General features: G+C 39.0%; 1 protein-coding gene across 1 annotated transcript in view; it reads right to left on the bottom strand.

The window, feature by feature from the left end:
* The window catches only part of LOC121962193 (actin-binding protein WASF3), a 49573-nt gene that overhangs the window by 15930 nt on the left and 7002 nt on the right, over positions 1-26641 (bottom strand). Inside the window, 2 exon segments of the mRNA XM_088073694.1 lie at positions 5079-5213; positions 8152-8296. Coding sequence (XP_087929820.1) covers positions 5079-5213; positions 8152-8284 — 268 coding nt within the window. The 5' untranslated portion in view covers positions 8285-8296.

Genomic DNA, 26641 nt, shown 5'->3' with positions numbered 1-26641 from the left:
TGATTCAGTCCGGGAGGTACTAGTTGTATATGGCAACAGGTTTCGGTAACCAACCTTACTTAATTTACATATTTAATCATCCATTATGCGTTTGTAAGGTCCCTATAATAACAAACACAACATATGTATATAGACTAATAGGTAATACAAACAGCTTACATACTGTATGCATTCTGACACAAACATATATATGCATACACACAAACACAGAAGGTGATAACAGGACAGCAGGAACAGATTAGTCTGAGCTTGTTGCACCAGCTTAACAAGTATCTTTCACACACACACACACACACACACACACACACACACACACACACACACACACACACACACACACACACACACACACGCACACACGCACACACACACGCACACACGCACACACACACACACACACACTGCAGCTGCAAAAGAGGTTTGTGCTCATTGTGTGTGTGGATGCGCAGAAGCAAAATGTGTTGTTGCTGCTGCTGACAAATGCCTGGTAGGACTGCGTGATAATATGATTTGTCTGCATATAACAGGAGCCAATATGTGTGTGTTTATGTGTGTGTGACACAGAAAAAGGGAGAGTGAGAGACAGAGAAAACCCTGCATGTATGTGTGTCAATCCCTTAACCCCCCCAGAGGAGATTTAACGCGACAGTGCTGCAATGCTATCCAGGATCTAGCAGATGGCTAACCCCACACACACTGACTGCGTCAGTGTACATTGGCCCTGTATAATAAGGTTAAAGCGTGTCAATGCGACATATGTTCTTACCAGTGATTTACTTGACTTCTGTACTGCATATGTGTGTTTGTAAGTTATCAACAGCATTACTAACAAAGTCAGAAAGTGGGAGTGTTTCAGCTTTAACCTCTGACTACAAATTCCTCAAAAACTAAAGGGCGATTGGCTGTTTGATCTGTGTGCGAGTCTCTGTGAGTGTGTATGTGTGCAGATTCAGCAGTCAGCGCACACTCTCCTGTCTGCTCCGTGTTTGATCATTCTTTCCTAAGCTTCTGTCCCCACGGCCAAATGAATAATCCACAAAACTAGCAGCTAATGCAACTTTCATTCAGACACATCTTCAAAGACACCTCGAGCTTCTCTCTCTCTTTTTTGACACACACACACACACACACACACACACACACACACACACACACACACACACACACACACACACACACACACACACACACACACACACACACACACACACACACACACACACACTCTCTCTCTCTCTCTCTCTCTCTCTCTCTGACTATGACCTCCAGCTCCATGTCTAATCAGTCTGAATCTAACGTTCATGTTCCTTACTGCACATTTACATGCATATGAATATGTTGATTGCTGCTAATAACCACATTAATTTCTTACACAATCTGGTTTGCTGTGGCCTGACTTCCACATTTACATTTATCTCAGTGGTTTAACAATAATTTTTATGTCTGGGAGGACAGGAGAGCGACTTATTGGTGCCATCTGAGTAAAAAGAAGCCTATTGATGAATTTTGTTTTTAAAGAGAAGTTATCAAGCTAATATCCTTGCAAAACTAAACAAAACATGTTTTACAAATGCACTATGGTTTATTAAAAAACACAATGTAGTTTGTAAATGAAAAACATGGATTTAATGCATATTTTAACTGTTGATATAAGAAAACAAATGTGTTATTTGTTTAATGTGATAGTAAATGCAAATAATTTTTAGTCCATGAACATTAATTCAAAATTTGTAACTGTTTTTTTCTCAAGCAAATCTGGCTGTTTTAACATTATTGACATTATATTTAATTTTTTATTTTTGGTGAGTTAATGTTATTATTTCCACATTCAAGCTACGGGTGCATAACAAAAATCATTAAAAAATCTTGAAACAAGGAAAAAGGTTGATATTTTATTCTTATTATTTATTTCTCCCTTTAAATTCTGATCCTCTTTCCTCCATCCATTTCCTCATTTCTCAATTTTCCTTCCACTGGTCCTTTTTCTCTTTCCTTCATTCCTTAAATTGCCTCTAATTTCCCTTCTTTCATAGTATCATCCTTCCTTTCTTTTATTTCAATCTTCCTTCCTTCCCTTCTTTCTTTTCTCCCCCATTCTTTCTTTCTTTCTTCCCCTTTTTCAATCTTTTTTCTTTGTCCATTTCCATTTTATTAGTCCTTCCTTTCTTTTTTCTTCATCCTTTCATTCTCCCTCTATTTAAGTCTTCCTGTCTTTCTCTCCATTTATCATAAGAAATCTATGGTCTCACTTGCTAGTTGTGAGACATTGAAAAACAGAAAAAATAGCAGAAGGAGAAGAGGACAGGAGTGAGGGATGAAGACAGAAAAGTGAGAAAATGTGACTGCGATACGAGAGACGGGTGCGTAACAGATGACAGAGTGAATGTGTGGTCGGATACGAAGGACCGACGAATTGCTTGTGTGTGGGAGGAAGAGGCATGGAGATGAACAGAGGAAGAGAGGGGAGATGAAAGAGTGTGAGCATGGGGGAAGAGGAGGAGGAGTGGAGGACTAGGAGAGGAGGAGGATAAGCATGAGGACTGCTGAGCTTTTCCTTTTCATCCCCGTCTGTGCAGCTCTATCTGATGCTCCCTGTCTGAGCCCGCCGTGCTGCAGAATGACTAGGCAGTATCAGCAAGGAGAGAGAGAGAGAGAGAGAGAGAGAGAGAGAGAGAGAGAGAGAGAGAGAGAGAGAGAGAGAAATACTCATGAAAGAAGGAGAGAAGAGGGGTGTGTAAGGGAGAGTAAACAGGTTTTGAAAATAAAAAGAGAAGGGATAAAAGAAGGGAGAGAGAGAAGAGGGAGATAAGAGATAAGATAACAAATGCAAGTAAAAAAAGAGAGATCAAAAGAAGTCAAAAAAGAAAAGAAAGAATAGGAGAAAAGAGAGAAAGACAAGAAGAGGGTAACAGAGAAAGAGTGAGAGCAGGTTTGGGATAGAAATAAATGGAAAAATGGAGAGAAAATAGCGAAAGAAAGAGCAAGAATACAGAGAATGTAGGAAAATATGATTAGGGAGTGATGGAGGGAGAGGTGGGGATGTAAAAAGGAGAAACGGAAGCGGAGGTAGACAGAGAACGAAGGAGGAACAGAAAAAAAGGGTAAAAGGGAGGAGAGGATGTTAGAAAATCTGGAAAAACAATGAGGGGGAAAAGAAAAGAGGAGATAAAGAAGCAAAATTAGACAGGATGACAGAGAAAGGGAAGGAGAGAAAAGGAGGAAGGAAGCAATAAAGAGGCAAAGAAGGAGGAAAGACTGAAAAAAAGGGGGGGGGTGAAAAAGAATAAAAAGGAAAAGAACCCTAGACTCTAGTTTTCTCACATCTCACACTGAAGTTCATTTTGAGCCTCTGAGGACACCATACTCAGCTCTGAAATCCTCCTGTAAATGCTGACTGGATCATCACAGCCCAGTCTGACCACTAATGCGTTTGTGTGTGTGTGTGTGTGTATGTTTGTGTGTTTGTGCAGGCCTATCAATTACTGCATTACCAAAATTGACCTTCAGAGTTAGTGAAAACCTTAATGATGGAGATAATGATCATGACTCACACTGTATACACAACCAGAAACACACACATAACCACATAACAGGAGTGTAATATGAGTGTGTCTTTCTGTTCACTAAACACACTCAGATGATACCCAACACACACACACACACACACACACACACACACACACACACACACACACACACACACACACACAGTAATATGACAGCCCCAGAGACGTTTTGTCAATAAATAATCAGCATAGCCATTAAAATGCTGCACACTGGCTTCAGAGGAAAGAACTGACACACACATCCGGCACACGCACACACACACACACACACACACACACACACACACACAGACAAAGACACAGAAAAAAACTAAAAATATGAACTGTTCTCAAATACATACTATTCATCACACAGTTACACCCACATATGGATGTAAGGAGGGAGGTTTCAGTAGAGGTGGGAGGGGGACGAGTGGCGCACATTGTGTTTGTTTACTAGAAAGTTCATGTGTTTTTTTGGGTGATGAAACGAGACATGGCAGAGTTAGTCTCTCGAGAAAATTAAAACTGCACCAAGATGACAACATTTTGGATTTTAGGCTGATGAAAAAGGTATCCTAACTGGTTGTGAGTGCACAAACACTGTTTTGAGCTAAACCTTTGGCAGTTGCTGTTTTTTCTATTTTTTAAAATTTTTTTCTTGCTTTGAAAGTGCTCTCAATGGGGAAGAATCGCTGATTCATGACACTGAAATGAGAAATAATGTGTACGATACCTTCTTAATTTCATTCCTAAAAAAAATACTTAAGTTGGGAATTGGCTAAAAGAAGATCGCAAAGGAGCTGAAAATTTCTGGTAAATGACCATCGCTAAAAAAAATCTATGTGCTGTTGACTTCATTGTACATCATTTCTAGTAAAAATCACAAAAAAACATGTTTTCTTTTTAAAAAGTTAAATTATAAACATGTAACATACAAGACAGAAAGTCAGCTATTCATTCATGTTTTAAGTGGTTATGTTACAGTCTGATCTCAAGCGCACAGCTGATAGCTGTGGTTTGTTTACATGAAGAAACAGATGTGCTTATTTAATGGAATCACTGTAGATAGAGAGCTCTGATATTATGTGATGCTACGTGATAGATGGATGATTGTTTGCTGTTGGGAATCGGTGTCGTTACGTTTTACTGGTATCACATGTATTTTACACCTGGTAAAATACATCATACTGATGTGTTCTGATGTTTGCCTTAACATCAAACCAGTTTGAAAATTTTCACACCTGCCCGACCCATGTGATCATACCAACAAACACGCATGTACAGTACACACACACGCAAACAACCCCAGCTCTCTAACACAAGACATGCAATGATCCATAACACTGGAAAAACAGCGCAGAAAAAGAGGGATAACATACATGCACCTGAGACAGTACTCATCATAATCCTCAGGGACCTACTCACACACACGCAGATTCCAATACTCACAAAAAAACCTCTTTGTCCTGCAATGCAATTAATGCATAAAAAAAACATGACTACAAAAACACACACGCTGTCCCTCCCTACCTTCCTCCACAGTGGAGTCGAGCTGGGTGACTTTCACGGCCAGCTGGTCCACTCTCTCCTGCAGGCTGCTCATCCTCAGGTAGAAGCTGTTGGCTTCATTAAACAGCTCTCCGAAAATGTCCTCTGCATGGCGACCTGAAATACAGAGACAAACAAAAACACACAGACACCTGGTTACTTTTAAAACAGTTGCTTAATATTCTTTCATCCCAGTAAAAGTGCATTCACATGTTCACATTCGCCAGCTGAGCTCAGGCTCCCAGCTTCTGAAGCCATATTCAGGTTTGTTTCTTGAAAAAGTGACCTCTGACTTTTATTTGCAAAGTGATGCACATGGTCTAACAGCAGGCTGTTGAAGGAATAACATTTGAATTCTTTCTCTTTTGCAGGTTGGGCATCAGGAATTAAGGTTTGATGTAGGCAACATAAACTGTAATGACTTCTACATTTCCCACTGTGGTACAGCCTAGATAAAAAAGAAAAAGTAGAATACCACATGAGGGTCATATGCCTCACTGCACAAGTCAAGCTGCAGTTAAAGCAGGAAAATGTGATTGTGAAATTCCATGACTTTTGCAAGTGTTTAATGACCTTGGGAACCCTGTAACAGGTTCACAAGAGAGATACAGATGACACTACAGTGATCTTGACCACCCAAATCTAATACATTTATATTTGAGTCCAAGTGGACGTATGTGCAAAATTTGAACACATTCCCTCAAGCCAGTCTTGACATATCGCCTTCACAAGAATGGGGCGACAACCCGAAAATATAATGCCTCTGGCCTTTGCTATTGGCTGAGGCATTAAAAAACAAGATGCATTAGAAGAAAATATTGCAGGGATGGAGGTCAGTCGATGGCATTTCTCCTCCCTCCGTCTGTCCAGGTAGGACAGACTCCCTCCTGCTGTGCACCTGTCGGACTGAATACTTTAAAAGACCTTTCTGTTTGCCAGAGTGTGTGTGAGACAGAATGTACAAATATTCAAATATATTTACCGAGATGCAGAAATGCCTTCCTCAATAACACCGCCACCTCTAGACCAAATAAAATGCACACACACACCCACTTGCTGCATACCCTCAATGTCTCTCTCCATCTCCTCGCTCTCTCTTTCCGTCTCTCAGCCCACGACATGACAGATGAAGCAGAGGCAGAGCACTCAGTCATTCGCACTGAGCTGTCTCTGAATTTAATTTAGTCTCCAACTGTTAATCAAATTTAAACTGATCTTTTTTCCTCCACATTTCCACAAAATGATCTCTGTTCTGGCTCAGGTTTTGTGCTGTGCAACCCTACTTCAGCAGAGAATATCATGACTGTCATATAAACTACACACAGGGTTAATGCAAATTTTTACGAACACATTTCCATCACTATACCATGACACTGAGGGAAAATTAAAGACCATGCATTCTCTGAAACGACCATTTATACTCCCTCATTGGTTCTTCTCATTACTATATAATAGCTTTTTCAAATATACAATTAAAAAAATAATGAATTCAGAACAAGATTAGAACTGAATATTTAAATTTACCTTTAAGACTGTTCGTTATTGGCCTGAGACTGTGGTGCAAAAAAGAGGGAGGCATGTCAAATATTTTTTTAAGTAGTGAGGAGGGACTTATGATATTTATTTTGGCTTAAGGGAAGGGCATACAACTTTAATTTTTAATTATTTTACTGATGATTTTCGCCTTCCAAACCCCTCAGGCCTGCAGTTTTGGTAGGAATGTTGTCTGTGGCCTTCTGTGTTTTTAAAAATGTTTGGTGAGTTTTAAAGAAATCACTTTGTTGATATTTTCCCCTACAAATTTGTTGGGATTTTTTTGTTTGTTTTTGTAAATTTTAATGAAAATAGGCAATTTGTTTTTTTGAAAAAAAAGGACATTTTCTAAGAAAAAAAGGATTTGTTTTCTTCAAGAGTTACAGAAAACATGCACCATTCATCACAGTCAGAAACTATAAAAACAGAAATTGGATTTTCAAATATCCAACAGTCTTTGAACACATCATGTGTTATTAGACAAGTTTGTGAAACAAAATTCCATGACTTTTGAAAACTCTCAGGGAATATTTAGTTTTCCAAAGCTTTTCCAGGCCTGGGAATTGCTATTTGTAAATTCCAGGACTTTTCCAGGTTTTCCATGACCATACAAACCCTGCGTACAGGTTTCTAATGAGCTGTTCCGTGTGAAAGGGAAGATACATTGATTATGATGCATCTGGACACTGAACTACAGAGTGCTGACTCATCAGATTGGGCTTTTACTGCAGGCCACAGAGAGCATTTTGGCACCATGTTTACGAGATATTGGATTTCATAAAAATCCCCCTTGGATCCATCTTTTTTTTTTTTAACAAGGTGTTTCAAACTGACTCCATCAAACACCATGGCAGCTGCTCTTAAAGCTGACTCCATCCTCCCAGCAAACAACATCTGAAATATATCTAATCAGCATGTGCAGACAGACTTGTTCACACTCAACACTTAAACATGTCTCAAGTGATATGTTTCCAAGATCATAGCTCTGAATTAATTACTTTTGGGTGTGATTGCACTTAAAATGCTGATGATGACACATCAGGATCTCTTTATCTCTGATTGCTCACGACTAATTGGGAAAATGTCAAGTGAGCATGTGACCTACTGTGGTTTAGTGTAAACACAGTGAGTAGTAAGTTTATGTGTAGTTGATCTCTCTAAACAGCAGTCTATTAAATATGCAGAATCTGTGGGCAATGGCATGAGATTTTGATATGAGAGGAATTCTGGTTTCTGTTTGTAGTACGAGTATTGATTTATTTTGCTTTCTCAAAAAAAATCCACAAACTGTTGCCATTAGATTGGTATGAATTGAAATCACAGTGGACTTTTACAAGTTTAAATGCTGGTATGATTGGGTTGCAGTTCCCAACAGAAGCAATCACACATCAGCAGAAGAAAGTGCTAAAACCCAGATTCACTCACAACAGGGAGACAATCTCATTCATGAGACTTGATTTTAGCTACAGCACTGAATGTGCGAATCACCCAGAGGAACATTACTTGTAAACTGGATACTCACTCAGACTGCCCAGCTGTTTGATGATGGCTGCCAAGGTGCTGTTGGTAACACACTCCAGTTCACTGGTCACCCCATCCGGCAATGCCCCACGGCACAGGTGCCTGGGCTCAATGTTCCTCTTCACCAACGGCATGCTGGTCTACGCCTGAGGGGAACAAAAAGAAAGTTTAGTTCAAGGGTGACCTGTATTGTTTTATGAAATAACACCCTAAATGTGTTCTGACATCCCCCAAATTTGTGTCGGAAGCTGCTTGACTGCTGACATTAGTTAACATGCTGTGGCTCATTATTTTAATTCCCCGTAGGAAAAATAAGAACATTAACAACATTGCAGCTCAGCACTGACAGATAAGACAGAAGGAAGAAAGCCGAGGAATAAATGGGTTGGTGTTCAGCTGCGAGCCCTGATGGAGACGGAAGTGTCATGTCCGCCGTGGGGCGCAGTCGCTCATCACACTGCTTAATGTCAATGTGGCTGGGATGAGCCAAGAGCCAAACGAGCCGGAAAGAAGTTTCTAAATGGTGCTAACGAGCCGAAACTGTAGCCAGAGAAACCACGGGGGGGCAGAGAAGAGGGAGACAGAGACAGACAATGTGAAAGGTTAGAAGACGAGAGAGTAAAGGATAGATAGACAGAATGAGAGAGTAGACGAGAGACTAAGAGACAGTGCGAGACAAGAAAGATAGTGTGTGAGTGGCCACAGGGGAAGAGCTACATATAGATGCAGAATGTCATATGATGTGAGCCAGGCATCCTTGTAATGGGTAGAAAAAAGAGCCTCAGTTATGAGAGTAATAAAGACAAAATGGAAAAAATTAACAAAGAATGATGTGTTTAAAGCTGCATTGATATTTGTTTTTATTTAATACTGAGGCAAGTCTATGTTATCGCAAATGGAATAAAAGCAACAGTTGGTAACTTTTATAGAAATAACTGTCATATTTCATAAAAAAAACATGTTCCTCTTCCTCATAGTGCTTCTGATGCATTTGCTAGAATTTACTGTTACTAAAAGAAAAATAACTAGATGTTAAGAATTGCCTGATAAAGTAAAACTAGGCAGTGCTAATCAAAGAGGAATCAATGATTTGTAACTGCATTACCTATTTCAAACCTCAAATGTTTCCAGAAAAATAACTTAGTGTACTGTTTAGCTGCAAAAGGAGACAGCTGGTCTGGTCCGTGGTAGGTGCTTCACTTTTTTTGCTGGACTGGCTGCAGAGTTTTTACAGATAAACAGTGCACTAAAATATGTTTCTGAACACATCTGAGGAGAAAAATGCATATTGCAGTAACAGAACTCCGTTTGACTGCAGTGCACAGTGATTGAGATGACTGACAGCTGCATTAGCGACTCCTCTGCTCTGACTGGTTGTTTTCTTTCATGTGCGGTATGCAGTTATAAGCAGTACAAGGAGGCAGCTGAACATGATTTTTTCACACTTTATTGGTCTCATGTACTACTGTATGAATATAATATGTTTCAGCAAATAAAGTTGTCTTAGAAAAGTTACTGACTACAGCTTTAACACTAACTTCTGCAGCTCCGTGGAGATTTTTATGTCATTGTTTTGGTTCAGTGACCGACACCTTTACTGGAATGTTATGGCTGATTCTGAGCCTCTTTTATCAACCCGTAAATTGCCCAAAGGATAATGAAAAAGAACCTTTCATCTTTCTTGCTACAGTTTTACTACAGAATCTCTTTTACTTTTGTCTCCTCTGCTATCTCCTTTTTGATGAGTGCATCTTTGAGTTGACATGTGCAACTTTTGTGCAAAGTGCCCTGGTTTTTGGTTTAAGTGTACAATCTTTTTTGGTACTGTATAGGTGTGCATCTTTTGGGTTGAAGTGGGATTTTTTTGGGTTCAAATATGCAGCTTTTGGGTTAAAGTATACAATTTAGAGGTTTATATGTGCAGTCCTTATGTTGAAATGTGGCGCATTTCATTTGAACGGTGCAATTTTTGGTTAAAATATGCAACTTTTGGGTTGAATTGTAAAATACAGAGGTTGAAATAGTCCTTAGGCTGATATGTGGAACATTTAATTTGAAGGGTGCAATTTTTAGGTTACAGTGAGCAATATTTGGGTTAAGGTTGCACATTTTTAGGTTAAAATGCGCAGTTTGTTGGGTGAAATGTGCAGCTTTGAAGTTGAAATGTTGAATACTAATTTTGAAGGGTGCAGTTTTTAGGGTAGAGGTTCGAATATGCCACTTCTGGGTTGAATTGTGCATTTAACAGGCTGAATATGCAGTCTTAAGGTTGAAACATTGAATCTGAAGGGTGCAATGTTTAGCTTAAACTACGTAACTATTGAGTTATGACAATTTTGATGTCAAAATGTTAAAACTATTTGGTTGAGGTGGGATTACTTGGAGGGCAGGGATAATTGTGACAGTTCAACAGAAACTCAGGAAACGGAAAAAGTTGCCAGTTATGTAATTTGTGGAAAGCGCTCATCAAATTACCAACCAGAAAATAGCAATGAATGTAGATTCCGCATTAACCGCAACTGAAGCCTGTAATTTCACCAAGCTCTAAGTAAATTATCATGACCGACACGGAGACAGAAAGTGAGGAAGAGAAGTTGGATAAAAGTGAGTGAGAGCCGAACACGTGAGAGGAAACTCTTCTCAGTTTGGAGTGAACTCTCTATGTGGGACACGCTTGTTATTTTTGGGCCGTGATTTTGTGTGAAAGTGTGTCTCACTGTGTGCACGTGAAAGAGTGTACATATGTGCATGTGGGAAGTGTGTGTGTTCCCAGGTCAGTGCTCTGGAAACGTGCCATTCTCGCACTCTCTCCCACGCTTCTAATAACATCTTTGGCACAATTAATATTTGCAGGACGAGAGGAGAGAAGCTGAGACAATGGAGGTAAACAAAAACATAGATGTATTGCCAAAATGTGTGTGTGTCTTAGAAACTAAATCTTTATGACAAGCATACTAATACCCACTGATTTGCACACTTATAAGTCATAAAATGTGTGTGTTCTTTAATTTGTTTGTCCAGACTGAACCCCACATGCCAACTTTAATAAAAAGTGACTAGTTTGTCCTCTTTATGTCTCTCTCTCGTGCGCTCTCCTGCTCTCCCTCTAATAGCTTCTGGCATTCAATTACACAAACCACCTCAGATTGTGCCGACCTGTCTTAAGACTCAGATCGAGCTTCCCTGAAAGTGTGTGTGCACGTGAGCTAATATCGACCCCCCTGCTCCAGCTGTTGTAAATAATCTAACACCATGGCTGTTTAATAAAACATTCCTCCTCATCCTCCATTGCCGCCTCAATAGCTGCTCTTCATCTCTTATTTGTCTCATCTGTCCGACCCCTCCCCTCTCATCTTTTTTCCCTCGCTCTAGATCTTCTCCCCATCTCGGCCTGGTTTCATTAATAAATCAGTGAGGGTGAATATCCCTTCCTCTGACTCCCCAGTGTCCAACACAGAGTGGGTATTCCCTCATTTCTGTGTTGATCTGAGAGGATGTGTGTGTTTTTGTCAGTAAGATGTTAACAGAGACTATGTGTGAGGGGATGCTGGTGTGCATACTCAATTTTAAAGCCCACCTAAGCTACATTTAGACTGCAGACAAATCTGATTTGTTTCTCAAATCAGATCTTTAAGGCAGACTGTCTGCACCGTTATCTGCAAGTGATCACATCAAATTTGAGCATCCAGACATCACCAACCCAATGATTGAGATTTATCATTTCGCCCTTTTAAAAAAATCATGCTGTCAAGTTACGGCTATTCATTCCAATTTATTTCAGTGTCTGTCAACCAACTATTCTTCTCTATGTTGTCCGCCAAGTCACCCTGTCAGTAGTAGCATTCTGCCCTTGTATCGCATCCTGCATATTGAGACTATGTCCCACATTTTGATTGGCTCTTTTTTTTTTTTTAAGTCAAAACACTGCAGGATGAAGCTTTTCTAAAATCTGGCTTTTATCCAGTGGTTGTGAAGAAAGCAGGGAAGGCTGTCATAGTGGGGCTGTGTTTGTTGTCAATCAAACAGCACACATGTGGGTCAAGTGCAGGTGAACCTGTCACTGTCATATATTTTACACCCAACAGGGAAAATGAGAGTCACCACAAAGTCACAAGATATCCATATTTAGGAAAATATTATGGGGGTTAAAAAACAAAGAAAAGGAAATGCAGCAACAGCAAAGACTGGTAAACTACATACGGCAGGAGGCGACACAGTACATGTGAAGCAGAATAAACAGTGTTTGGTTCAATAAACATTATATAAAAATTTTAGACTATCTTTCAGCATTGCTTATATTTCCAGTATTGTCCCACACAAAGATATTCTTTGTCCCACATTTTGATTTGTCGGAATTTGGTCACTCAAGGTGCAAGTGATGCAAAAGACACTTTGAAATCCAAAATGAGTGAACCAAGCATCCAGACTGAGAAACATCTCAAGAATTGAATCACGTATAAAAAAAAACAAGCTCCAAAGGTGGTTTGGATCATATTTGCAAAAATATAATTTCTCTTTTTTTGTTTTTCTTTTTTTTTTTTTACCTGCAAAGACTTTCTAAAATCAATCTGGATATGCCACAGTCTGGACAAGGCATTAGTCTTGGCTTTTGTGATGTAGATTTACTACATGCATGAGATGATCTTGATCCTTCCTCTCTCTGACACATGCAGACACACACACTACATTTTGACCCAAAGGCACTTACTCTCCTCACTAGCCCATTCAGGTCAGCTGCAGGGCAAAATGACATCAGCCTGGTGTGCTACACCCCTGATATAAACACACTGCAGACAAAGGATTAACAAGGGGGACCCAAGGAAATGGAAAATCCTGGTCGGACAGAGATTCAGGTGGTCCCAGTGAATAGAGAGAGAGTAGTCAATGAAATGGATTGAATGGTTATCTCCTGCACATCACATAAAGCTCTATCCTGAAAAAGCTCTGTGGTTATTAAGGGACCAGACTACATAAACAGTCATGTCTTTCCAAATGGTCACTATGCCAGACCAAGCTGTACCCTGACCAATATCAGTTTGCAGTCTTTCACAACCTTAAAGACTCGAAGGTGTCAGCAGCACACAACCCGTGAGGTGTCATGAGGGGAAATCCCCTGGCAAAAACTCATGCTCTTGAATTAACAATTAATGCTCTTGATTTGGGATTATTTATCACCTTTCTGCCTTTACTCATTGCAGGATAACAGACATAAAACCAGTCATGATACTGCACAGGTCATGCAGATTATAAAAAGTCAGCCTAAGGATAGTTTAAAATTAGACTGAATATGCCTGGCAAAAGGCATTTGCTGGGGAATAGACAAAATATATAACATGCTATAAAATCAAGTTATTAAACTGAGAGCCAGAACTATTAAATCATGCACATGAATGTTTTTTTTTAATCTACATGACAGCTCCCACAATCTGTACAACAGTAATTGTGTCATGAATCACGCTGTAGACGTTATGAAATTAGGTTAAAAGGCAAAAAATAACCGCGTCTTACATACAGAGTCAGTTCAGAGTTGCTGTGAGACACACCACAAGCCTCAAGTTGTCCTGCCTGGTAGTTATTTTCATTCCCAACACCTCTCGTCTGTCGGATTGGGCCATTTACACGCTGACATCACATATTATGTTATGTTGACAGGTAAAACACCTGAGAGCAGTTCCCTGTATTTACCTAAATGACTCATTTATAGCACCAAATGCAGCAGGATCAAGGAGAAACTAGAACAGCTGCCACAGTGAAGTTGACATTTGACCATTTGGATATAAAAATGTCTTCACTTCATCACTTTTGTCCTATGAGACCAAATTCTTATCAGTTCATCCTTAAGTCCAATAGAACATCTGATGAAAATTACTTCAAGAACTTTCTCTACGAAACAGATGAGGTCACAGTGACCTCTGACTACTCTGAATTTTCACATTAAATGAAAAGTTAATAAAAGAACTGCAGGGCTATGAGAATGAAAACAAGCAAACATAATACTGAGGAGCTCTAAAAGAGAGGTTACTGTAAGTGGTGAGATTTCAGGGTGCTAAACACCACTTACAGCCTTGAGTTTGAATTACACAATTTTAGTCATCGTAAGACATATTTGGGACCAGAAGACACCATGGGATAGAGAAAATTAACGAGATGACAGGGAGGAAAGGAGCCAAAAAGTGTGTCGTGGAGCCATGGGTACGCTGTCATGGCAACGGCGCTGAGGAATCCGCTCCGCTTCTCAAAAGTGGCACTACTCCGAAAATAGTATGAAAGAGAGACTGAGAGAAGGGGAACGGGGAGAGTTAACGGTGAGGTGAAGGGAGGAGGGGAGAGTGGAGTGGACACCCCCATGAAACTACAAGTAGAAACTTTAAATTTAAAGTAGGTCTCCGGAGGATTTATTGCAGTCTGACACCTCCACTTATACAACACAGAAGAGTTTAGGGCGCAGTGCTGGAAATAGCAACAGAGGATCTTTTCTAACAGTCTGGGGAGTCAAACTCTGAAAGGCCACTTCAGATCAAAGATTCATGACGAGATGAAATTGTTTAAGGACACTGCAGAGAAAAGTTGCAGCTGCATGAATCAACCTGTCAGAGGCTGTTAGCCGTCGGCTGCTTGCATCTTAAAAAACAAGGAGGTGGATACTTTTAGAAGGTAGCATGGATCTGGTTAATGATTCTGCAGTTTCAGAGATTGTTGCATCTTAATCACTTTACATAACTTTGTCACACAATGTATAATCCACTCAGCGCTTTGATTTTGATTTGTCAGTTTTTCAGAATGTCTTTCGGGGTGCAAGGCAGTTCAAAGTTTCAGATCATTACAGAAATTGTTGGGAATTTTGCTAAGATAGATATTACTCACAATATATATCCCTTACATATGAAGCTGCAGTCAGGATTCAATTAGCTTATCTTAGCGGTAAGAGTCCATGATTGGACCTGTCACAAAAGCTATTGACTTATTGTACAGTATATAGACATGACCTCAACGATTTGGAGGTTTTTGCCGTAGTCTGTAAATACAGCACAGGCTGTCCCCAGCAGCAGTCCAAGGAGGACGAGTCGCGGTGGTGGTTGTTTGCAGTGCAATAAATGGTTAATAGGTGCAGGTGGCCCAATACTTTTGTCCATATAGTGTATATTCCAACAGCACTCATAATGAACAGTCCTGCTCCAAACATAGAAAATCAATATGTAAATAAATCTGTGGGAAACCCTGTTTGTGTTTTCACAAGATTATCATCAACTATTCAGCCAACATGATGCCAGAATAAACAGCAAGCTTTTCTCAACCACTGTAACCACTCAACCATGGGTGCAGCGATTCTTCTCTTTTAAAAATCTCCACCCTGCTTTCTTGTACATGTCTGAAGAAAAATAACAACATACTGGTCTTTCTGACCTTCACTGGATATATACACGTTGCATCTATACAACTGATGAAGGTCGGACAGCCTGAAAAGGTGTTACTGTAGCCAAATTAATGTTATAGCCATGACAGAGAAAGTGTCAAAATAACCAATAAAAACTAAATTTTATACTAATTCCATGCTCTTCAGCAAAGGTTATATGACCGTCATGCAAATTAGTCTACCAAACAAAACAAAGTTGTCAAGCTTCCTCCAAACCTGTTAATTTTGTAGTTCCTTAAAATTAGTTCCAATTTTGAATGAGATTTCTTCCAAGGCAGTGACATCATAATACACAGTCCTGCACCAGAAATATGTTTTAAGTAAAACTGGAAACTTGCAATGACTGAGCTGCAAACTGACAAGGCATAACAGTTACACTGGAGATCAAACTTGTATATTTTTTCACCACAGGATCAACTTCCTAACCACAAGGATGGTTCAACACCCACTGCAGTTAGTTTATGACATAACACTACGAATGAGCTTGTCTGGGAAACTACCCAAAGTTCCCCTTTTGGACATGGCTGTTTGTCACACTTCTCCCTCCTTTGTATCGACACTGAACACCTCTACCCCCCTTTATACATCCTCCACAACTTCTCATCATGTTTTGATGGCTGTGGGTATAAAAACACTTGTAATCAGATACGACTTGATCCCTCTGAGGCCAAACATCCCCCCAGACCGGGTGCTGCACCCAAATGTCTCCAAAGGAGGGGTGGGGTGGGGTGGAGGGGGCATGCTTTATCCTGTTTAAGTACAATAATTCCTGCTTAATTTCCACTAGGATTGCGTTACAAACAGGACTGTGTGTTTGTGAGAGGTACACAGATGACAAGGGTATTAATTACTGTCCTTAACCAAACTCATCATTCCTGCAGGCCATCAGGGGAGCATCAGCTAATACTATTACTGCTCCGTCTGCTCGACCACATACACTTAAGTACGCACACATGCACCTCTCCTACTGTGCTACGCCGAGCAAAGTCGGCCTCCGTCTGTTTTGAGAAAGGTTAGCAACCATCCCTCCGCCAACATCGCCCCTCTCACACTCCTCCTCCCCTCCTGCTCCATAGGAGGGACCTGTATAATCACAGTTAATTAGCGTTCGACAGTAACTAATGGAAATGAAAAGCACTGATTCTTTAAGATGATATAATTAGATGATATACAGCATGAGGGACCAAATTATATTCCCTCAGCTAGATGGTGTTGTCTGCTGCGTGAGTATGAAAGCTAATGTGACACACTGTATGGAAGCATGTGCATTTGAAGGGGTAATGTGCAGTTATAGGAGATCATTTGCAAAGTTCAGTAGCTTTTCTGAGTGACAGTCTGTTGAATTGACACTGATCAAATGTTTTAAAGTAAACTTGAATGCAAAGATGATACTGGAAAAAGTCTAAGCTTTTAAGTAGGAAGATGAAAAACAGCTTTGTTCTAAGATTGAACCTTTTTCAATTTCCTTTTCAAGTTTAATTATGGCCTGATTATTCATAGTGGTGTGGTAATCTAATAATCTGTTTAATTGGTTTTTTTTTTTAATTTTCTATTTGGACTTTTAATTTGAATTATGACCAAAAATACTCTCCATATTCCATATAATCAATATCTCTGAATGCTTCTGAAAGGTACAAAATAAGTCATCACTGGGGTGGTACCATAGTACAAATCATGTCTGTACCTTTTTCATTCTGCATACAGTTTGCTGTATTTGTATTTGTTCTGTTCATGTGTTTTGTATTCTCTATTTTCTGCTCCTTTTTTTGTTTTTCTTTTGCATTTATGTAAACCGTCTTTGAGTACCTAGAAAAGTGCTTTATAAGTCCCATCTATGTTATTAATTTACACCTTTACAACTATTTTTTAAATAATTTAGGGTGAGTTTCATGCCTTTGTAGGGTTTTTTTCTTTTTTTTGCAAATATTGAGGTAACAGAAAAACATGATAAGGGCATTGCAGTTCATGGCTGACATCTTAACCCCTGAGCCACGAGGAAACCCCAACCAACAGATACATCTGTATGTCCTGAGTTCTCTCTATAATGCCCTGACAGTGCTGTGTAAAACATGCAGGCTCATTAGCACTGCAGCGCAGCTCATGTGTGAATGAAGAGGTAAAGCTTACGGATGCTAAGAATAACACTGGAAGAAGAACGTATAATTAAAAGGGTTATCAGGTCACTTGCTAAAGTAAATGAATTAAAAGCAGCAGCACAATAGAGGCTTAATGGAGGGTTCTACTGCGTGTGCTGTGACACCTACTGAAGATTGGGCTATTGTTTTACATAAAAGCTGAAAATTAGAGTATAATTTGAGGCACATCTCTCATTAGTTCAGTTTGTTCATTTGTGCTTCTTTCAAGACAACGTAGTGTAGCAGTTAGGTAGTACGCACAGGAAATATGAGGGTATTTTTCCAGTGAAACAAATTGTACTATTTAGAACATAAAATCAGCATATTATGTTAAAAATACTAGGGATGCACAGATTGTGAAATTCTGGGGTGATACCAATGTATAAAATAACAATTTGGCTGATGATAGATACTTCTGATTTTTTGTTGTTTCTATTTTTTAGTGTTATTTTGTGCCAGGGAAAGAAAGAAATCCACATTATATAAAAAAAATGAACCATTTTAAAATCATTTAGCTCACCATTTCACTACCTTTGAATGAGCACACATTCAACCATACAATTTTATGGAACAACCTCTACCATAGGGAGACCATGGTTTTGCTGGCAACACTTTTCCAGCAATGCGTCTGTGTTATCGGCCCTGATAACCCTGATGACATCTCTATGACATCATCTGGGTTATTTTCTTCAAAATGCAACTGTACAACTGTAATAGAAGCGAGTACTCCTAGTAATGAGTAAACTGAACTTAATGTGTAAAATTGTTGCAATGCACCTTTAATTAAAATATTTAAATATCTAGCATGCAAAAGTAATGACTTATGTTTTCAAAAATATTGATAATTTAGAATTTAAACTAGTAATGGCTGTCTACTGTTTAAAGAGAAGTTAAGAACTTGGAAAAAACAACAATTGTTACAACAAACACAGTTGCACAGATTATATTTTAACCATAACTCACAATGCTTCAGGTGATATTGTGTATCCATGGGTAAGATTGTGCAAAACATGGTTTGTTTTCCTTCTCTCAGATGTCAGTCTTGCCAAACCTCCTTAAACATTCTAAAAGCCACAGGAGAATATTTTAAAGGTCTTTTTATGCATCACTGCTTTCCTGGATCAGGTAAAGCCCACTTGTCTGGCACCCCGCAGAGTTAATAACAAACAGTTTGAAATCCATGTAATATAAAAGAGCAGAGTGTAAATCCAGACCTGACTGACAGTCGGTGAGGACACAGCTATGAAAACAGGAGAGTGAGCCAACACAGTGAAACAGAGCTAATGTTTTATTCGTAGTCAGGATTACTCTGGTTTTGCTCTGCAGGCCTGGGAAGCTCTGCACTTGGTCGTGCGCCAAATGTCAGCTAACAAAAGCATCAGCAAGTGAAGAACAGAACAGAGCTGATATAAAAAATAAAAACAGCAATGAGTGCTGAACTGTATGAAAAACACATTTTTTTAAAAAAAAATCTGCCTTTCTTTGTTTGAAACTGGTTTTGATTGATGCCGCTTGAACCAGACTTATAATCCAAATTTAAAGCGCTACGATTCCAGTTACAGCTTCATCTTCACCCCAACCCCCCACACGCTGCTGACTCCTGCTTCCTTCTGGCCTCCTTTTAAACCTCCATCCTAAACTACTCTCCGTCTCCCTCATGCCCCCGCCCAACTCCAGCTCGTCTCCCTTTGATGTCTGTATTTGTTGATGCTCTTGGGTGAAGAGCCATTGTACAAAATGATCACAATTACGATGCCCCCCCCCCCCTTTTGCACTAATCCTCCCTAAAAACAAATTATGCAAAATGGAGTGAGAGAAGACACAAGAGATTTTACACTCTCTTGCTCTTTTTTTTTGGAAGAAGTCTTAGCGAGCTCTGTGGAGTTGTTGTCATGGTTTCTTTGGAAGTATTTTCATTTTTTGGCTGGATAATGAAGCGATCAGAGTAGGACGGAGAGAGACAGAAGAGTGTTTAGATCGAGGCAGTGAAGTTCTGCTAGAGATCTCAGTCACTTCATTGTCTCAGATGTGTGTGTGTGTATGTGTGTCTACAGTACCTCTTAACTGAGGGTGAATGCAGATGAAGTGTTATGAAACAGCCACTTTAATGAACGGTGAATAAAACATGTGAGACAAAAGAGCCAAAGGCACAATGGCATGCACACACACACTAACTTTGTTACCATCCTGATAGTTGAATGCTATTTGCAATTCATTAGTGGTATTTGTTTTTAACTACTCGGTGTGTCAGACGGGTGGGGTTTACCACAAATACTGAGATCCAGACAAAAAGACATAGAAAAAAAACTGTTTTTAACCATTCAGTTCAGGCCTTAATACATAATGTATAAGAACTAATTCAAGTGATATTAATCCCTTTGTGCTTCTGTATTGGTCTTATATTAAATAACAGTCAGTGTCAGACTGATGTTATTATAATGGTGAGGATCTGTTTTTACTCAACAGCCTGAAAGCTGTTGGTCCATAAAACATGGATTAAAACCTGCATAACTTTTCCTTGTTTCAGCTCATTAACTACACACTCGTGTGTGTACTTTATAATCAGTGCCAACTATTTTTCCTAGCCATTTGTTTCAATTAAATGCACCAGAGTACAAAATATCAGCAGGTAATCCATCAGTGAGCATTTCCTATCTCTCTTTTTTTAATGTTATGGTTTTGCAATTGTAATGTAGAAAAGAAAAAAACTCCCCCTGATGATGCATTCAAGGACAGTCTGACATTGGAGCTGATGTGTTTGGAGAAAAACATAACACTTACCCTAAAATAAACATGCTGAGCTGTTTGCTGTGATGAATGTCCTACAGACTATAAAGCTAGCTAAGAGGGTAAGTCTGCAGGATGATTTTCATAAGTTATTGTTAAAAATAGAAATCAATGATTGTTGGTAGGTCAGAAAATGTTATTTTTTTTAACAAAGATGTGACTTAAATAAAACAAATCATTCCTAGGGTTTTATTGTTATTCACAACATTGAACAAGTCAAAACTAAATGTTTTGAATATCTGCACAAAATAGCTATTTACATTTATACTATTTTATTCTGTTATACATTACATCATACATAAACATAAATTCATGTTTAAAATCAGTTTTACTTTACTATATTTTACATATTATTTACGTTTTGTTTTACCCCTTATTTCAAACTTAAGCCGAAGACTTAAGATTTTAATTGCCAATGGCTGCTTCTCTGTAACTGTTGTGCAAATGAAAAAGAACTTGATCTCTTCTATTCCACTCTGCTCTGCTCTGTTCTGTGTTAATGTGGTTAGTAAACAGGTCAGCCACTGAATGAATGCAATGTTTCTGAACAGCATTCAGCCCTCTACGCTGTGTGTGTGTTGTGAGAACTCCCCTGTGCCCCTCAGCGACCCCGTCTCTCACAATTAAATGTGTCGACCTCAGCACGATTGCAACAAGTCATCCGGCAGAACCATGTGACCTGACACACACACATACACTTCAAACTGGATCTACTGGTGTGGGGTTAGTGGACAGTAGGGTCTGGGCACTGGGGTGAAGGCATGGAGAGACAAGTCATAGTAAGTCTGTGATATGATGTGTCACATTGTCCCAGTTTCCTTGATCCCAGTTAAAACTGGTGAGGCGGATAAGGACAGAGACTTGACACAGAAACCAGTAAGACGCAAAGAGTACATCACTGGATCTGATCAAAAACTGGCTTGTTGGCTGGTAAAGATGCCAGAGTAAATCCTTTTCAGTTTGGGAAAAAATCCACAAATATTTGCCTAAAAAAGGTTATTTTTAGCTATTTTCTTATAAATCTTTTCTAGCTCGAGCTAACATCTGCATGCCACTAAAAGAAAAAAATGAACTAGGTTTGGATTTATGTATTTAAGAAAAATGTGAGGAAACCTGCTGTCTAAAAGTGATGTTGGCACATTTGTCGACTATTTATGATGGGTATATAAATACGCTAAATGCTTCACAATATTTCACTGAATGCAGCAACATTTTCTAGTGACCTTAGCAGTAAATGCTTAGCAGTGAGGGGCTAAAGAAATCCACATGTGGGCAAAAAAATGTGCGGAAAATATGAGGTTTTTCATAGTGCAAAGACTAATGCAAGCGCATCATGTTAAGAAATGTGTAGGATGTGACAACTGGACAGGAAAAAAATCTACACGAGAAGCTGCTGGGAAGCCGAGGTTCCTCAGCCAGTATTAACAGTAATATCTCTTTTCATACACTATTTTTCATTACACCCTCCAGAGCTGCAGCAGTGTGACAGTTATTACAAAGAAGGTGTATGGCAGTGTGTTATATTTGTGTTTGCCTTGCCTTGAGGTGACAAGATGAGCACAGCTCTGACTATTCCAAAGGGTATTTCCTCAACAAGTTTCCGATCACTTTGTTCTTTGTGACGGGCTCAACAACAAACAACTTTGTATTTCCTCCTCAACATGTTGTGTGAGGCAACTTAAATCTGCACTGAATAAGTTGTATTTAAAAATACTTCATCACTTCGTCAAAAATCACTGCAGCAACAAAGAAGACTGTCCTTCCCCCAAATAACCAACCACAGATTTGCTCCTTTTGTCCAAATGAAATCCTGCTGCAGAGTAGGCACAAACTCCTCTGCTCACAGGAAGTAAGGAATTGAAACTTGAGTGAAATCCAAGCTGTCTGCTGAGCAGCAGTGAGGGAGGCTCCGTCCAGAGGAAGCTCCACTCGCCAAAGTTATATCTTTCACTTGTCCTTTCCCTGTGGTATAAAGCACCACAGACTGTCCAAGCTTACTGACATCATGTAACATGATTTCTGGTAAATAAGGCTATCGTGATTCAATGCAGGTATATTTAAGGACTATTTTCGTCATGAATAATCTATTTTTCTTTAACTGGCTGCCCATCACAAGCACCAAAGACCGAAGGTGATGACCTCAAATTGCTTCTTCTGTTCCAGCAGTTCAAAACCAAAAGATATTAACTTTACAAAGATTTAAAACAAATAAACAAATCAAATCCTCACATTTCAGAAGGTAAAATTGTAAAAGCTGGAGTAAAAATTGGAGTATGTACTTTCAAAAGCTGAGCATCTTGCAAGAGAGAGATTTAAAAGAAGAATAGTCAGAATCAGAAACAGCAGGGACCAAGAAATCAGGACTTCTAGTCCCCAGTATGACTCAACCTAAAAAACCCCCCACTGGATCCTACATTTCCAAAAACATTTCAGCATTTTTTCTTGTACCAAAATCTCTCATCTTTCAAACTCCACATCCGATTCGTCACTGGTTTTTCTATCAGAAATTTGTACTGATGATTAAACAGACTTTGATGTGCAAAATTAGTGTCGTGCTCCTTCAATTAGCATTTCTGGTCGAAGACCGGATTAAGATCTTTATAATGTAAAAAAAAAAACATTTCGATAATCATCATACAGATAAATACACACAGACTGACTCAAAGATAGTGAGACAATCTTTCAACCAAAAGACTTAAAAAAAGGTTTGAAGCTCTATAAGGGGGTTTAAAAGGAATACCTGACCCCCAAAAATGATCATTTGCATATCATTTATTTACTCAGTGATACAGTGAACTGAAAACTGAACTGAACTGAAAGAAAACTTTGTTTTTCTCACATGCCCCAAAGGTGAACAAAGAATCCAACTTTCAAATTCTTGAGGAACTTAAGTGACAGGCGATATTTAACAACAGCAAAACTATATCAAAATATCTTTTTACAAAGTCACACAACTTGTGCAGTATAATCCAAGTCTTATTTATCCAGATAAGCTCAGTGCTTCCCAAATACACAACCCTTTCCCATGGGAAACTGAGCTGGGTTTTCCTCACAAATTCAACATGGGGTGAGCAATTTATAAACTAATGGTCATTTGGGGGGATTAAGTATTCCTTTAAGTGTTAAAGCCATCACATCTGTAGCCATCAACCATATCTCTGACCCCCCTGTGGATGGAGATTTTACTTTCACCACAGGACCTGATAGAAGTATCATGTAGAAGATGTGGTCATAACAGCTATGACTTACATTTCATTCATTTTAATCACACCAGTTCACGTGGCACACGCACTCAATCACCCTTTCACCCAGAGGCCTGTGGCCAGAGATTGAAGCTTGGGGTCGACACTGGATCGATAGCTTCTTGGGATAAAAACCACCAGCAACACCCGCATGTGAACACCCAAACACTGCTCCTAGCAACCGTCGCCACGGCAAGGCAGCCTTATCGATCAACTTGGCAATGAACAAGCCTGGAAATTGCTGAGTAAGGCTGACTTCCTCGGGTGGGGTAGAAATTACAGATGAAAACATGGATGTTGAGACAGAGAATTTAGTGTGCGTGCGCCTTTTTAAAATAAATCAGTGGCACTAAAGTATTCTTTTTGGCTCAGACGGGCACAAAAGGAAACGCACACACACAGCAGCAGCAGCAGACTGAGGTACACAGCGAGCCCATCAGTGTCATTGTACGATGTAACACCCACGCCGGTGCGTCGTCAATAGACTGGCCTTGCTTGCACTTTGCATCATCCCACTGAGAATTAGACAACAAAAGCCGACGTGGGTAAAGCAGCGAGGTCAGACGACCAGGTGGAAGAACGATGATGCACAGTTCTGGGGGAAACACAGCCTGGCAACGTTCCCAGCAGCAGGAGACTAAATGCTTTAGAAAATGTATATTTACTGACGGCAATAATGCTGAACAGTTTCCCGTTCCTGTCTGTACCCGAGGAGTTGTGATGCAGAACTAACTTTATGACAAATGCATAAATGCACTGCCAGCAGGAGACATGGAAGTAATGGAAATCATGATAGAAATCACACATTTCGAATATTAGCAAAAAGATTTAAGAAAAAAAATTACATAAATTTACTTTTAAATCTTAGTGGAATCATTTATCTAAAACATGCAACTCAACTGCTGCTATAAAATGTATTCTCCAGTATGTTTGCGACACTATTACTTGTGTAGATCCTCCTCTTTCATCACTGCAATAATAGTGATTTCTGTAAATACTACGATCCAAATAATCGAAAATGTAATATCACTTCTCTGCTATGGCAATACTTAATCTATGTTATCATCAGGTAGCTTGGTTTGCATGTTTTATGAAGCAGTTTTTTTTGTACCTGACCTGTTGAATGACAGTGAAACTGTATGATTATCCCAAGTTTGAGTCTAATCCTAATTAAAACTGTACTGAATAGGTCAAGACTTCAAACATGAGTTCGTAAGCTGTAAATCAAACTCTAAATCAACATTTAAATGCTACTTAGCTTCTTTTTAAAATGTCTTTTTTAATTCTGTTTACACCCGGTATGTCTGCACAGTTGCAGATATATGTTAGTATTATTTGTGAAATTAGATTTCAGTGGAGGCCACATTGGATTGTTTCTCACTTGTGTGATTAAAATATTTCCAATAACTCCACAGTAGCAGTTCAAAAGTCAAATTTTTTAATAAGTTTTTTAATAAAGTTTTTATCTAACAAAATATTCTGCTTCATTCTGCTTGGTGGCATTTAGCCAACATGATCAAACAATCTATCAGAAGGAGATAATATTCAAAAAATTGGGAAAAAGTCCAGATAACTGCATTCATGTTATTGTTATTACAATTTTTATCAACTATTTTAACCTATATATTTATTTATGATTATTTTATATGTTTATCTTTTGCTTTACCTTTTTTGTATTTTTCCTTTTTGGTTTGTGACTTGTAACTTCCTCCCATGATTTTGAAAGAAATCAAGCCAATTTGCTCAAGTTTCACAGAATTAAAAGATATTTTTGTTTGTAAGTTGCAAGCTTAGAAATGGTTGTTTTCGTTTCACATACAGCTCTTAAACGAAGTGCGTAGAAAGGCCCAGCTATGAAAGACTAGATTTTAAATGGGCAGCTTATGACAAGATTTATACCCACAGTCTACATCACCTTACAATACAAAAAAGAACTGATCTTTGATGTCAATTTCATTTCTTGTAATTTTGTGACATTTTATCAACCAAACAATTAACTGATTAATCAATGAAAACATTGGCAGAGGAATTAATAATGAAAATAATGGTTAGCTGCAGCTCTACATGGATTATAGAGAACCCTGGCTATTCATATACCTATAAATAACCATAATATTATCAAGGTTTCTGCTCATATCTGTTAGTATAGGCTTCTTTTCAACTGAGAAAGTAAGTTATATTAAAGTTTAGTCAAATTTAATAGATCATCGCTAATTGTTCATGTTTTTGTTTTTTACTTTCAAAGTAAACACTATAAATTGAGTTTAAATTGCAAAATATCTGCATACAATGTTCCAGCTAGCATATTTTATCTTTAAAATCACTGTGTACATTTAATAGCATCTTTCAAGTTATTCTGATGGCACAATTTTTATTAGCACTATGAACACTAATGAACATAGGTGAAGTGTATGTTGTTTTCAGCCCATTCATCACAGTTTAATCAAATTTCATATTCTATACTTAGCGGCTTTTACTGCAACCATCATTCTATAACTATCCCATCCTTCAATGGGAACAAAGTGAAAAATCCTGCATGGAAGACTCCTGACAGACAGATCCTATTCAATGTGTCAGATGGTTATTCAAACTATGAATAGCCCCGGAGTGGATCTCTAAGTGGCCACATCACTCAGTCTGAGTGCACCCTGAAGAGGCTGCTGAGTATCTTCAGAGTTAATTCAAACCATTAGCCACAACGAGACGTACTGAACATGTGTCCCAGGGAAAATCCAAAGGAAGGCAGAGATCTGTTTGAATAACACAGTCGAATCCCACTTCCTTTCACCTGGAACCGTTTAAAATGAAAAAAAAAAATCTGGTTCAAAGAGGAGGCCGAGGAACAGACTGGAGGCTCAGTAACAGAACAAGCTCCTCCGGGGAGGGAGAGCAGAAAACGTCCATGCATCTGGA

This window comes from Plectropomus leopardus, chromosome 23, assembly GCF_026936395.1.
Source record: "Plectropomus leopardus strain MGB_pleo_1.0 chromosome 23, ASM2693639v1, whole genome shotgun sequence".
In the NCBI taxonomy this organism is placed as follows: Eukaryota; Metazoa; Chordata; class Actinopteri; order Perciformes; family Serranidae; genus Plectropomus; species Plectropomus leopardus.
This window is presented reverse-complemented; position numbering and strand designations above follow the sequence as displayed.